The sequence below is a fragment of the Mustela putorius genome, unplaced genomic scaffold (genome assembly GCF_011764305.1).
Source record: "Mustela putorius furo isolate JIRA1106 unplaced genomic scaffold, ASM1176430v1.1 tig00000382_pilon_pilon_pilon, whole genome shotgun sequence".
Classification (NCBI taxonomy): domain Eukaryota; kingdom Metazoa; phylum Chordata; class Mammalia; order Carnivora; family Mustelidae; genus Mustela; species Mustela putorius.
In genome coordinates this window covers 3,317,785-3,331,259 of record NW_025421367.1, presented here as the reverse complement: position 1 = coordinate 3,331,259, position 13,475 = coordinate 3,317,785, and the positions used below count along the sequence as shown (strand labels likewise).

General features: G+C 36.9%; 1 protein-coding gene across 1 annotated transcript; it reads left to right on the top strand.

Annotated features, from left to right (window-relative positions):
• The first annotated feature begins 2,232 nt into the window (after window positions 1-2,232).
• On the top strand, window positions 2,233-10,321 carry SPP1 (secreted phosphoprotein 1). The gene is made up of 6 exons (XM_004756106.3): window positions 2,233-2,311; window positions 3,598-3,662; window positions 3,775-3,813; window positions 6,982-7,023; window positions 8,422-8,700; window positions 9,562-10,321. The coding sequence occupies exons 2-6, from the start codon at window positions 3,609-3,611 to the stop codon at window positions 9,964-9,966; spliced, it is 819 nt and encodes a 272-aa protein (XP_004756163.1). The 5' UTR covers window positions 2,233-2,311; window positions 3,598-3,608; the 3' UTR covers window positions 9,967-10,321.
• Window positions 10,322-13,475: the final 3,154 nt, after the last annotated feature.

Sequence of the window (13,475 nt, the reverse complement as noted above, 5' to 3'; positions counted from 1 at the left end):
CGAAATCCCTTTCAGAAATGCTGCCATCGTGTGGCACTGTGGAGCTATGACCAGAAGAGTCCTGGAGTGGGTCATAGGGTTCATCTCAACATGGCTCCACTGCAGCAAAACCTATTCCTATAACTCTCTAAATTTGTATTAAGTCATTCTCGTGGGCACAAAGTAAACCATAGTGAGTCCTGTGGAAATCTTGTTTTTAGAATTTGTGAACTCCCCCCCCACACACTAAATGGACAACATGACAAATTTATGTGGGTAATATCTTTAAAGGGAAAAAACAATTTTTTTAAAAGCAAAACTAAGAAATCTATTTTGAAACTTTATAACCTGTATGCTTTATGTTTTATAGAGATAGCTGCCATCTGAGTTAATTTTTTTTCTTTTTTTTGACAGAGAGAGATCTCAATTCGGCAGAGAAGTTGAGAGAGGGAGAAGCAGGCTCCCTGCTGAGCAGAGAGCCCAATGTGGGGCTCAATCCCAGGACCCCGAGACCATGACCTGAGCCGAAGGCAGAGGCTAAACCCACTGAGCAACCCAGGTGCCCCCATCTGAATTATTAAAATGTGTGATTAGGTCCCACTGATTAACAATACCAACTCATTTGGAATGGATCCATATTAGACATACCCCCACCACCAAATGTCCCAAAACCTATGGGATTACACTGCAAGAAATTATTTAATCCATATTTCTATTAAAAGCAGCGTTTAGTACACAGGAGCTGACACCATAGATAGAACTAATAATAAATAAAACCATTTATCTTTAATCTCATATAATTCTTACACTGTGAGATGTGAGGTAAATGAATAGTGTGCCCCCCATTTCACAACTAAGAGAAGTAGATGAAGTTAAGTAAGTTAAGTAATCTCAAAACAGTATTAAATATTACATATCAAATATTAAATATTTAAAATATTAAATATTTAAAATGAACTCAGAGCTTTGCTACCCCTAGTTTCTCTAGTCCCATACTCAAAATTCATCTGTAATTTTCTTTCCTTTAAATACCTTTTAAATACCCAGTAAAGCTTTTTTTGATATAGAAAAATATTTTTCATTTTATTTATTAAGTAACAAACTTTATATATATTTGGTAGAAAAACTAGAAAAAAAGATGATTCGTAAATCAATCCATTCCTATACAGATGTGCAAATTACCCTCTTGATAATCTAACCTCATCCTAATAACCTATTCCACTTAAAGATACTACAAATGGTGAAAACGTGCTCTTCTAAAAATTTCAGGAATAGTTAACATACACAGTGCTTAAAATATGCATGTAATAGCATGGTTAGTTTTACACATGATTCATTTAAACTTTTCACAAACCCCATGAGCAACGTAATATCATGTTCATTTGACAGAAGAAGAAACAAATACAGGCAGGCTAAGAGATTTGCTCAAGGTCAAACAGCTAATGGATGTCAGTGTGGGACTCAGAGCCACACTCTGGCCCCAGAAGCAGCCTTCTCAACCAGTAACACTTCGTCAGAAGCTGCTTTACTTCCGCAGCATATAGAGTAAATTATCATTCTTCTGTCTTATATAGCAAATTACCCGATTCACCACCTCCACACAATTCAAATGGTGCGACAAAAATCCGTGTCCTTGAACGGTCATTGTAAATCCAACTTAAGGGGCATAAACATGGAATTTAGTGTTAGTAATGTCATTTGTCTAAATGACAAACTGCTACATACTTGAAATCACAACACTGAGCCTGGAGTAGCAAAGGATGCAGGGAGCCTCTCTAAACTCTTCTTCCGCCTGAACAAAAGCCTTGCACCTATTAAGCAAATTAAGCAAATTTGGTTGCATATATTACCTTATCTGTTATTTAACCTGAAAGAAACCAAAATCTATTCCATTTCATTTAAGACTGATTTATGTTCTTTTTTTTTTTTTCCTTCTAATTCAAACATTATAAACCCAAAGAACTAGTCATTCCTCCCCACTTTTTTACAGGACCCCTACATGCCCTTCCATGATGCTGAATGCTAATCCCATAAATGAAACACCTAGTTAATGATATTGTACATCAGTAATGTTTGAACTCTAGAGTAGTTTCTCTGTGTTTGCTTCTTTGTTTTTTAACCACAAAAACCAGAGGGGGAAGTGTGGGAGCAAGTGGGTGGGGCAGTGGCAAAAAAACCTCATGACACATTACTCCGCCTCCCTGTGTTGGTGGAGAATGTCTGCAGCAGCATTTAAATTCTGGGAGATCCTGACTGTCAGCAGCAGGAGGAGAGGCGAGCAAGGCAGCATCATCCAGGACTGGGCTCTCTTCTCAGCCAGCCACAGAGCAAGGTAAGCCCACACCTCGCTGTCCGAGGCATTCTGCTTCATTTCAGGGTGGGAAGGGCAAGTTGTAAGGAAGAGAGCTGAACTGTAAAGCTGTTAAGCAGACTTATGCCGTTTTAGTCATTTCCTAGAAGAAAGGTAACTGGGAATTTTGAAAGCCAGTCATTTATATAACTCAAAAATGCTTGGAGTCCTCAAAAGAAGTGTTAAAAAACAAACAAGAAAACAAAGAAAAATTCTATGCCCCTTTTGAATGACTATATATATATTATTTTTAATGGGTAGATGGCTGTGGAAGCATTTAAAAGGAAAAGGATCTTTAGTGGCAATGTGAACTAATAATTATGCTATGTTTCAATGATAAAATGTATCCATCCTATTTGCAAGGGAAAAAAACTTTCTGAATATTTCACTTCTGTATTTAGCTGTTAAATTCCTCACCAAGATACCTGTATGACACTATGCAGACTTATTATCATGAATAGAAAAGCTGTTGACTTTTTTCAGTGTTTTGGGTTTTGTTTCAAATTTCTAGAATGCCTTTCTTAAATAACTGAGCATTGAGACAGCTTCATTTTACCCAAGTAGTACCTTTTTAATAATTTAAGTTAAAAATCACACTTAAAATACATGCTGGAAAAGTGAAGAAGGCAAGTTGCTTTCTATAGTTTTATTTTCTCTCTCTTTGTGTTTTTCTTTCCTGAGAAATAAACATTCCAACAGCAGCTTATTGTTTTAATTCAATTACTAATGATCTGTTTTTAGGTTAGGATAGCTGAGCTGTCACATAGTAATGGTATAATCCCTGGGACTCTAAATCTTTTTTTTTTTTTTCTTTTAAGATTTTATTTATTTATTTGTCAGAGAGAGAGCAGAAGCACATGGAGAGCTCCAGGCGGAACAGGCAGAGCAGGAAGAGGGAGAAGCAGGCTCCCTGCTGAGCAAGAAGCCCCATGTGGGACTCCATCCCAGGGCCCTGGGATCATGACCTGAGGCGCTTAATTGACTGAGCCACCCAGGTGTCCCTGGAATTCTAAATCTTAAAGTTGAATATAGCCTTGTGAGATTCCTCTCTCCCTTGCCTAATAGTGAGAGATGGAGTAAAAAGGAGGCATTACAAATAGCAACTCAAAAGGCCATGGTGATTAAAACATATGTTTTCTCCAAAAAGTAGAAAATATTCTACAGGAAATATATTTTATTTGTAATAATTTTGTAGTGTACTAGCATAAACAGGTATCACCATTTTACCCTACAAAGAAATCAAATATTCCTTACAAAATATTTTGCAGGAAAAATCACCATGAAAATTGCAGTGATTTGCTTTTGCCTCTTAGGCATTGCCTATGCGATTCCGGTGAGTACAACTGAATCTTAAAGGATATTTCTCAAAATAAATGAATTGTGTGCTCCCCTGTGCTAGGAACACATTCACATTGTAATCTCTCTTCATCTTTTCTGTTTCAAAGATTAAGCAGGCCGATTCTGGGAGCTCTGAGGAAAAGCAGGTAAGCATCTTTCAGGTTTATCATGCAGTCAGATGATTTATGCAGCTGCACGAGAGGCACTACATACATATTTGTTGCCATTTTACTTATTTTCATAGTCATGCTGTTAATTAATAAGTATTTATTGACTACCGGCTTTCAACCTAGGCCAGTACTAAGCACAGTTACAGATGGTCGCCGACTTAACGACGGTTCCATTTACAATTTTTCAACTTCATCATGGTGGGTGAGCCATATGCATTTAATGGAAACCATACTTCATATTTTGAATTTAGACCTTTTCCTGGGCTACCGATGTATGGAACAATACTTTCTTGGGATGCTAGGCAACAGTAGTGAGTCACAGCTCCCAATCAGCCAGGCCATCACAAGGGTAAACACCGATATGCTTTCAAACATTCTGTACTCACACGACAATTCCATTTTTCACTTTTAGTATTCAATACATTCAATGAGATGTTCATGACTTTATTATAAAATGGGCTTTGTGTTATGTGCCTTTTGCCCAACTGCCAACTAATGTAAACACTTTGAGCATGTTTAAGCTCATGTTTAAGCCCTAAGAGGGGCTATGATGCCCAGCAGGTTAGGTGTAATAAATCCATCTTTGACCTACCATATTTTCAGCATGTGATGGGCTTACTGGGACATACCCCCATTGCAAGTTGAGGAGGATCTGTATAGCCTTTAGTAAATACACATTCTTAACACCAAACTAGTTCTTTGGGCCATTATCATTTATGTAAAAGGAATTCTATGAAGTCATGTGACTTTTTCTTTCCATGAGTCAACATACTGTACTAGACATAGAAAATTCCATCCTTTGCTTACTGAGTTTAAAATCTGTCTCACACATTGGACAGTTTGTATGATTCATAATATCTCCTAAGATATTGGCTAAGGAACCCATTATAAAAAGAAAGGTTTTTATGCTGTTTGGATCTGTTATGCTTGTCAGCTGACTTTAACAATTTCCTAACCAAACCTAAGATGAAATCAATAGATGTACATGTCCTTCCAAAATGGGTGAAACTGTGCCAGCCAAATAACAAATGAGCATTGTTCTGAGAAGCTCAGGCTAAAAGGCACACAGAGTTCAATCCCAGATAAACAGAATAAAGGCCTGTATAGAGTTGCCTGGGGTCACTGAAAAGAGATTGCTGAATGAAGTCATTAGGAGAACTTTGCTGCATGTGTTTGGATGTGCAACTAGGTAGGTAGAGGCATGTCTGTTTTCCAACTGATTTGAGAAAACAATAGGACAGAAAAATTAACATTTACAGAGAAGATAGAGTTCACACTATATGAGGCAAGAATTGACTTTTTCATAGAATTAATGTGGCACATAAAGCTATAACAGTATAAAATTATTCAGTTCCATTGAGGAGATAAGTGAAGAGCTCAACCTTCCAGCATCCTAGAAATTTAGAGCTAGTCAGAAATATGTGAAAGTTATAAGGCTATCCCTCTGAAGATGAGCATTGTTGTCTGCGAGTGTTACAACTATCAGGGGGTTTTAATCTATTTGTTTTGTTCACCTATATTGTCCTCATGGTACCTTATTTTAAATCATAAATTTAACTTACAAATGCCTTCTCTCTGAGCGCATATTATATGTAGCAGCAGGAAATATATATATTAAATATATATAAATTATAACATATTTACATATCCTCTTTATATATTTTTAAATTTAAAAGAGGGGGGGGAAACTTGGAACTCCTCTAGAACTCTAGTTTCACTTCTTTTAAGGCAAGGAACCCTTTCCTCCAGCAAAAGCTTTCAGAGAAGCCCACTATGACACTGCTCCAGTTGGAGCCAGCCCTGGAGAAAAGACCAAGTGCTGCTGACTGGTTGCCTCCCTGCCCCTCCCCCACCCAGTGGCTGGCTGTGAAAGGGACCCATGGAACTGGCCAGGGCTCTCATTCTCAAGGACAGGGAAGGGAAGGGATTGGCTCTGGGTGATACAGCCTATCAGATGACACTTACTCAGAGCGATTTCCATTCTCTGTCCTAGGATAGTCATTTTCCAGATAAATAACTTGGCTAAAGGAAAGACCATTCCACTCACACCTCTGACACCATGGAGCAATGGAACTTCTGTGCCATGATGTTAATATTATAATAATATTATAGTTCTGCATGGTCCACCCAGAACGCAACTAGACACATGTGGCTCCTGAACCCACAACGTAGCTACTGCAACTGAGGAACTGACTTTTTTATTATATTCCATTTTAATTAAATTAAACAACCATATGCTATATGACCGGAGGATACTGTATCAGACAACCAGCCTCAGAGAGTTCCTCCTTGTTCCATAGAGGGAACAGTGAAGATCACCACTAATTAAGGGCACCTCTGCTTTAGACATGCTTTATCTGAGGGGATATTTAAGCTAGTAAGCACAGGACAGGAATGCCCGGTGTCCAGCAGGCACACAATGCCTCATTGAGAAGAGCTAGTCTGCATAGGTTTGAACCCCGACTCTGCCACTTAATTTCTTTGTGGCTGAGTTTCTCTTGATCTGTAAAATGGGAATAATGATACCTATCTCACAGGGGGTTGAGAGGATTAAATGAATATTTGTAAATCACTTTGAAAGGATGCCTGATCTAAGGCAGTACTATATAAGAGTGTATGAAATGAATATGCAGGAGAAAGGAAATGTGAGGTTTCTCAGGCTCTGGTTGACCATAGAGAGGCATATTACACTTATCTATCAAGATCAGTGAAGTACAGTTGTTTTTTCAGTTTATCACTTAGAGATCCTTATGTTTCTTTCTTTAATAATGACAAATATGCAACATTTTTTGTAGCTTTACCACAAATACCCAGGTGCTATAGCTACATGGCTAAAGCCTGACCCATCTCAAAAGCAGACTTTCCTAGCGCTACAGGTATTTTTAATTTTAACTAATTTTAAGAATTAAATTTCTCACAATTAAAGAACAACAACATTCAGGCCAATTAAACGGATCCTTCCTGCCTGTCAGTAAATGTGAGCTTAAGATAGCAATTGATCTGGTTATGTCAGCTTTTCCCCACTTCAAGCCACCCACTTATGAGGCTGAAAAATAAGACCTGCTTTGGATAGCAAAGGCTAACTTTTGAATTAAAATATGAGATATGTTTGATATAAACTGATATGTGTCCCTCCTTCTCCAGAACACTGTGCTCTCTCAAGAAAATGATGATTTTCAACAAAAGGTGAGTCCTCACCGTGAGTCAGAAGCCATCCATGCCACAGAGAGATGAAAGAAACCACTCTTTCTCCTAATGACAAGGCCTGAGTTTGATTCCGACAATATTCTATTAGCAAATGTTACAGTAAATTGCCAATTTAAAACCTGCTCCAAAAAAAATGTATTTACTAACCTTTAGAAATACCAGGTTTCATTATCATATGATCTCGCTGATATGAGGAATTTGAGAGGCAGCGCAGGGGGCTATTGGGGGTAAGGAGGGAAAAAATGAAACAAGATGGGATTGGGAGGGAGACAAACCATAGGAGACTCTTAATCTCAGGAAACAAACCGAAGGCTGCTGGTGGGTTGAGAGGGAGGGAGAGGGTGGCTGGGTGATGGGACACTGGGGAGGGTATGTACTATGGGGAGCGCTGTGAATTGTGTAAGACTGATGATTCACAGACCTGTGCCCCTGAAGCAAATAATACACTATATGTTAATAAAAAAAAAAAGAAAAGAAAGAAATACCAGGTTTCTTCAGATAAGTTTAGTGTAGCAGGAAATGTTTACTAATGTCTGTTATTTGAAATAGTAAGCCTCTTAACATTTTCTTTAAGGTATTTTGTAAATGTCTTATCTACTATCTGATAAGCATCGAATAATGCCTAGGAAAGCCAAGATTTTAATCTCAGGGGAACATTTCTGTTCCTAAACATAATGGTTTAGGTGACAGCTATTGTTTTTTATTAAGACTATTGATATATTTGCTAAACAAAGAGATAAGTTAAATTTGTTCTCCTTAACATCTGTTTAAATATGCAAAGAATTTCTAACTAGGAAAGTTAGATAAATAATCCAGTTTATTTGCTAATCAGAAGTTTAATAGATATTCAATGATTAATTTGGTTGACAGCTTTGAGTTGCAGTTGACAGACAAGCATAATGGAGTCACCTCTTGCTTATGCATGCTGATAAGGGGGTAGTTTTAGGTTTTAGTATATGCATTAATACATGGATGCTCCAATCTGAGAATTATCATTTCAAATAAAAAGTAATATCACAATTATGTATCTGTATTCATTTCATCATTGAATTTGGTAATTTAAATAATATCTAATATGAATAAGGAAAAGCAATGTTATCCATGGAAACATTATACTCACATATATGGCTTGAAAATGTCTATGAAAGTAATTATTTGTGGAAGAGCAAGAAAAATACCTCAGATTATGATTCCATTCATCCTGGTGTTAAAAAAGAAGTTGGAAGATACTCACTTTGCTCCTAGAAACCACTGAATACACTGTTGTGAATGCAAAGATTCTGGAACCAAATTAGTCTGTAAGACAAATGCACCAGGAAAGACTAAGGGAAAATAAAAAACTATTACCCCAACTTTTCTGGCCATCTTGTTTTCCAGACCCTCTCAAGCAAGTCCGATGAAAGCCATGAAGATGTGGATGACGATGACAGAGATGATGTGGACAGTCAGGATTCTGTGGATTCCGATGACGTAGATGATGACTCTAAGCAGTCTGATGAGTCTGACGAAGTGGTCACTGATTTTCCCACTGACATTCCAGCAACCCAATTTTTCACTCCATCTGTCCCCACAAGAGACTCAAATGATGGCCGAGGTGATAGTATGGCTCATGGACTGAGGTCCAGATCGAAGATGTCCCACACATATGAAGTCCAGGTAAATCCTTAAACAGACACAGACAATGACTTGAGCCCTATTCTAGGAAACCAGAGTGTGTCTATTCACATTCATTTATTCATTCATTCATTCAGTAGGAATTATTAATTTATGACTTTTTAAAGTTTTTTAAAAATTATTTATTGTAGAGAGAGAGCAGGAGGAGGGGAAGGGGGGGGAAGACGGACACATAGACTCCACCCTGAGCTCACAACCTGAGCCAAAATCAAGAGTCTGGCGCTAAACCGACTGAGCCACCCAAGTGCCTCTAATTTATGACTATTGAACACGAAACATTTTTTCATTTGGTGATTTTACATTTAAGTTCATGCAATTTCTCCCTACTTTTGTCTCTCAATAACAATGATCTTTTCCCAAATCCTGGCTCTAAAGCATTTTATTCTATTCACTTTTTTAGATTAAAGAAAACAACTTTGGAAAACAGCAACTATTTTCACAATATAATGGTCATGCTTTGAAGTTAAATACCTGAGATGAACCGTAGGGTTGCAAATTTTGTTTAATCCATAGTTGAAGGATCTGAATTTGACACATAGCCTTGCCACTTACTAATCGTTTTACTCTTTCACTTTTTTCACTTTCCCTTTATGTAAAACAGAGATCATGAGACCTACATCATAGTCTTTATCATATGCATAATTGATGTATCTATTAAACTAAAGGAGATGAATATGTGAAAAGACTCGGTTAAATACAAAGTAACACGCTAGTCCTGTTTTCTGCTGCAGCCAAATTTAGACAATTTTCAGTATAATTGGTCTAAAAGTTAGAAAGCAGAATTAGACTGTCCCCATCCTTGGTTCTTCATTTAATTCTTCTTCCATTTGTTCTGTGATTCAGTATCCTGATTCTACAGAGGAGGACTTGACATCACTTGTGAAAAGTGAGAGTACGGAAGAGGACTTCAATGCTGACCTTCTTTCCCAGACAGTGCAAGGAACTTCTGACAGGGACAGCCACGCAAGACACAGTCAGGAAACCAGTCAGATGGATGACCATAGTATGGAAACCAAGGACCGCAGGCACACCAGGGAGTATAAGCTGAGAGCAAGTGATGAGAGCAGTAAGCATTCCCAGGAGATTGGTAGTCAGGAAAATTCTGAAGTCAGCAGTGAACTCAGCATCTATATTGTTCAAAGCCACGAAAATGAGCAAGTCCTAGACTCCGGGAGTGTGGAAGAAGATAAGCACCTGAAATTTCACATCTCTCATGAACTAGACAATGCATCTACTGAGGTCAATTAGATGGAGAAAATGAAATTTCTTACTCTGCTTTTAGTAAAAAGAAAAAATACACTGTAGCAGGATGGGAGACAATATGAAATGCTTATTTCTCAGCTTAGTTGGTGAAGGTATATGTATATGGATCTGGAAAGAGATACCAGTTTTGATCATTAGTTTAGTGTGTGGCTTCATGGTAACAGCCTTGTAAACTAAAAGCTTCAGGGTTTGGTCTATGTTCTTTTCATAGAAGAAACGCAAGCTGTCACTGCATTGTAATGTTTGCTCTTCTTTTATGAATAGAAATTTATGTAGAAACAAACAAAATACTTTTACACACTTATAAAAGAGAATATAAAACTTTTACATCACTATAACATTTCTTTTTTAAATTAGTATATATTTGGTTGTGATTATTTTTGTGTGTGTGTGTGTGAATAAATCTTAGTCTCAGATATAATGAGTTTAGTGGTATCTTTTTCTTTTTTTCTTTTTCTTTTCCTCTTTTTATTTTCCCACAACTTTATTGAAATATAAATGATTTATAACATTGTGTAAGTGTAAAGTATAGCACATGACGATTTGATACACTCGTACTGAAAATGATCACCACCATTGCACTAGCTAACACCTCTAACTTGTCACTTTCTCAGTCCTGTTACATAACCATCATTTCTTTTTTGTGCTGAGAGCATTCAAGATATACTGTCTTAGCAATCTCTTACTACTTTAGTGAACCGACTAAGCTTAGTAGAGAGCGATCCGGGGTTTGACGGTTCAACCGTACAGATTCTGGCTGAGTTAAAGTTCCTAGTTACAGAAAGAGAATTCAAGTTGGAGTTGATATTGAGCCAGAAATCCTCCAACCATGCTGGACTCTTTAACGCAGGAAAACACCTTTTTCTCATTTTTACAAAGCTGATATAAAAGCTAACGAAATCCTAGCTGCAATCACAAATCAATTTTATTGTTTTTCATCACTCATCATTAATTTGCTCAGTAAATCTATTGCTTTTTTGTCCTTGGATGAAAATTTGATAGGTCCCATAGCAGTTTTTTCCCTAGCTATTTTGATCAACCTTAGATAATAAGCAGTCCTCTTGTATTGGAAAATTTTAAAATGCAGTTTCAGGTAATAAGCAAGACTTTCAATTTCATTCAAAACTGAAAGTTCTAGAAGCCTGAAGTGGGACAAGAATCTTTACTTCCATGTCTTACTCCTCTGCTCTTTCTAAAACTAGAAATTTCACTTGGAAATTTTAAAATTCTCTATTAAGTAACTTTTAGGACAAAAAGGGAAAAATTAAGGGGCAGATTTTCTTAAAAAGAATCATAATGAAAACACAGAATCAATTGATTATAGTTAAATCAGTGATCACAGAAAAGCCATGGTCTTAAATTCCTGCAGCAACAAGCACATTAAAAAATGAAAATAAAGAGGCGCCTGGGTGGCCCAGGGGTTTAAGCCTCTGCCTTCAGCTCAGGTCATGGTCTCAGGCTCCTGGGATCGATACCCGCATCTGGCTCTCTGCTCAGCCGAGAGCCTGCTTCCCTCTCTCTCTCTCTGCCTGCCTCTCTGCCTACTGGTGATTTCTGTCTGTCAAATAAATAAATAAATCTTTAAAAAGAAAAGAAATAAATTGAGCAGCTCCCATCTTAAAAATTAGAAAAGAACAAGTAAAAAAAAAAAGTAGAAAAAAGAAGTAAAACAAAATAAAGGGAAGGAAGGAAATAATAAATTTAAAAGCAAAAGTAATGAGGCAGAGAAGAGAAAAATAGTAGAAACTAATAAATGAAAATGCTAGCTTTTTGTAAAAACAACAACAGCAAAATAGATAAACCTTTAACTCACCTAGTAAAGGAAGGAAGGCAGAAAAAAACAAGAAATACAAGCAAGAAGATAACCAATGACACTGGTAAGTTTTTAAATATTAAAAGAGACTACTTTACACAACTCCATACAAATAAAATGGAAGACCTAAGTAAGTTGGATTATTTTCTAAGAAAATACAACTTATCACCATTGGTCTTGCTATATGTAGAAAGTATAAATAGACAGATTTCCATAGAGGAAAGAGAAAAAGTTACCAAGAAACTAACTATAAAGACCAGATCCAAATGATTTTACAGGGAAATTCTATGAAAACTTCAAAGACCAGAAAAGCCCAATCCCATTTAAATTGTAGCACAGAGGAAAACTCTCAAATGATCTCTAAGAAACAAATATATTCTGACACCCACACCTGGTTAGATTACAAACACACGCACACACATGAAAATTATAAAGCAGTCTTACTCATGACTAGCAACGGAACAATACTAAATAAAACGTCAGCAAGCAGAATCTAAAATCAAGTTTAAAGACTGCCTCATAATCAAGAGGGGCTCATCCCCAGACAATGAAGCTTCAATATTTGTAAATTCATTCCTATAGTTCATCATGTAGTTAGATCTAAGAACAAAGATGTTATGCAACTAGATAGATGTAGAGATGACAAAAAGGACTTTGCGTTAATGAGCTTTTACCAGGATGAAAATAGTGAGTAATTAACAGCCCCAACAGCTCAGTGACTTACAGGGTCGAATACTTTTCTTGTTCTCACTCACCAGTCTGTGGGTTATCAGGGATGCTTATGCTTCCGGCTTCAGGATGGACTCAGGTCTGCTCCCCATGCTTCTCCATTTGAGATCAGCAACCATCAGGGGCCTTTCAGATGGTAGAGGTGGAAATACAAGAGGGGTGAGCAGAAACATAGGATGTTTCAGACTCTGAACTTGACACACTACAACTATTGATCATTTAAAGCAAGCCACATGCTCACACCCAAAACCAGTGTACAGGTGAAGTATTCTCTCCCAACAATAAATCAAGATAGAAGAAGGGAAAAAAGAAACAACTGTGAACACATAGTAAAATGTAGCACAGCCTTTGACAAATTTCAACACTCATTCTTAATTTCAGAAAAATAACATAAAAATTAAGATACACTTTCTTAACACAATTAAATATTTTATACCTCAGTTTAAAAACCAGCATTCTACTTAATGGAGAAAACATTTTCATTAAGATCAAGGACAAAGCAGTTATGTCCTCTGATGTCCTCTATGTCCTTTGATAGACTTTGATATGTAGCAAAGTATTAGAGATAAGTTAATAACCATAAACATTCAGATGCATAAAACTTGAGAAAGACGAGATATAAATTATATCTCTATGTAGATCATGTAATACTACACTTAGAAAACAAAGAATCAGTACTAAAGATAACAATATCTGTAAAGTACCATAATATAAAGTTTACCTGAAACATATACATTAAAATGCAAACAGTAACCATTTAAAAGATACAATGTCGCATGGAGGTTCCTCAAAATGTTGAAAATAGAACTGCCCTATGACCCAGCAATTGCACTATTGGGCATTTACCCTAAAGATACAAATGTAGTGATCCAAAGGGGCATGTGTACTCGAATGTTTATAGCAGCAATGTCCACAATAGCCAAACTATGGAAAGAACCTAGATGTCCATCAA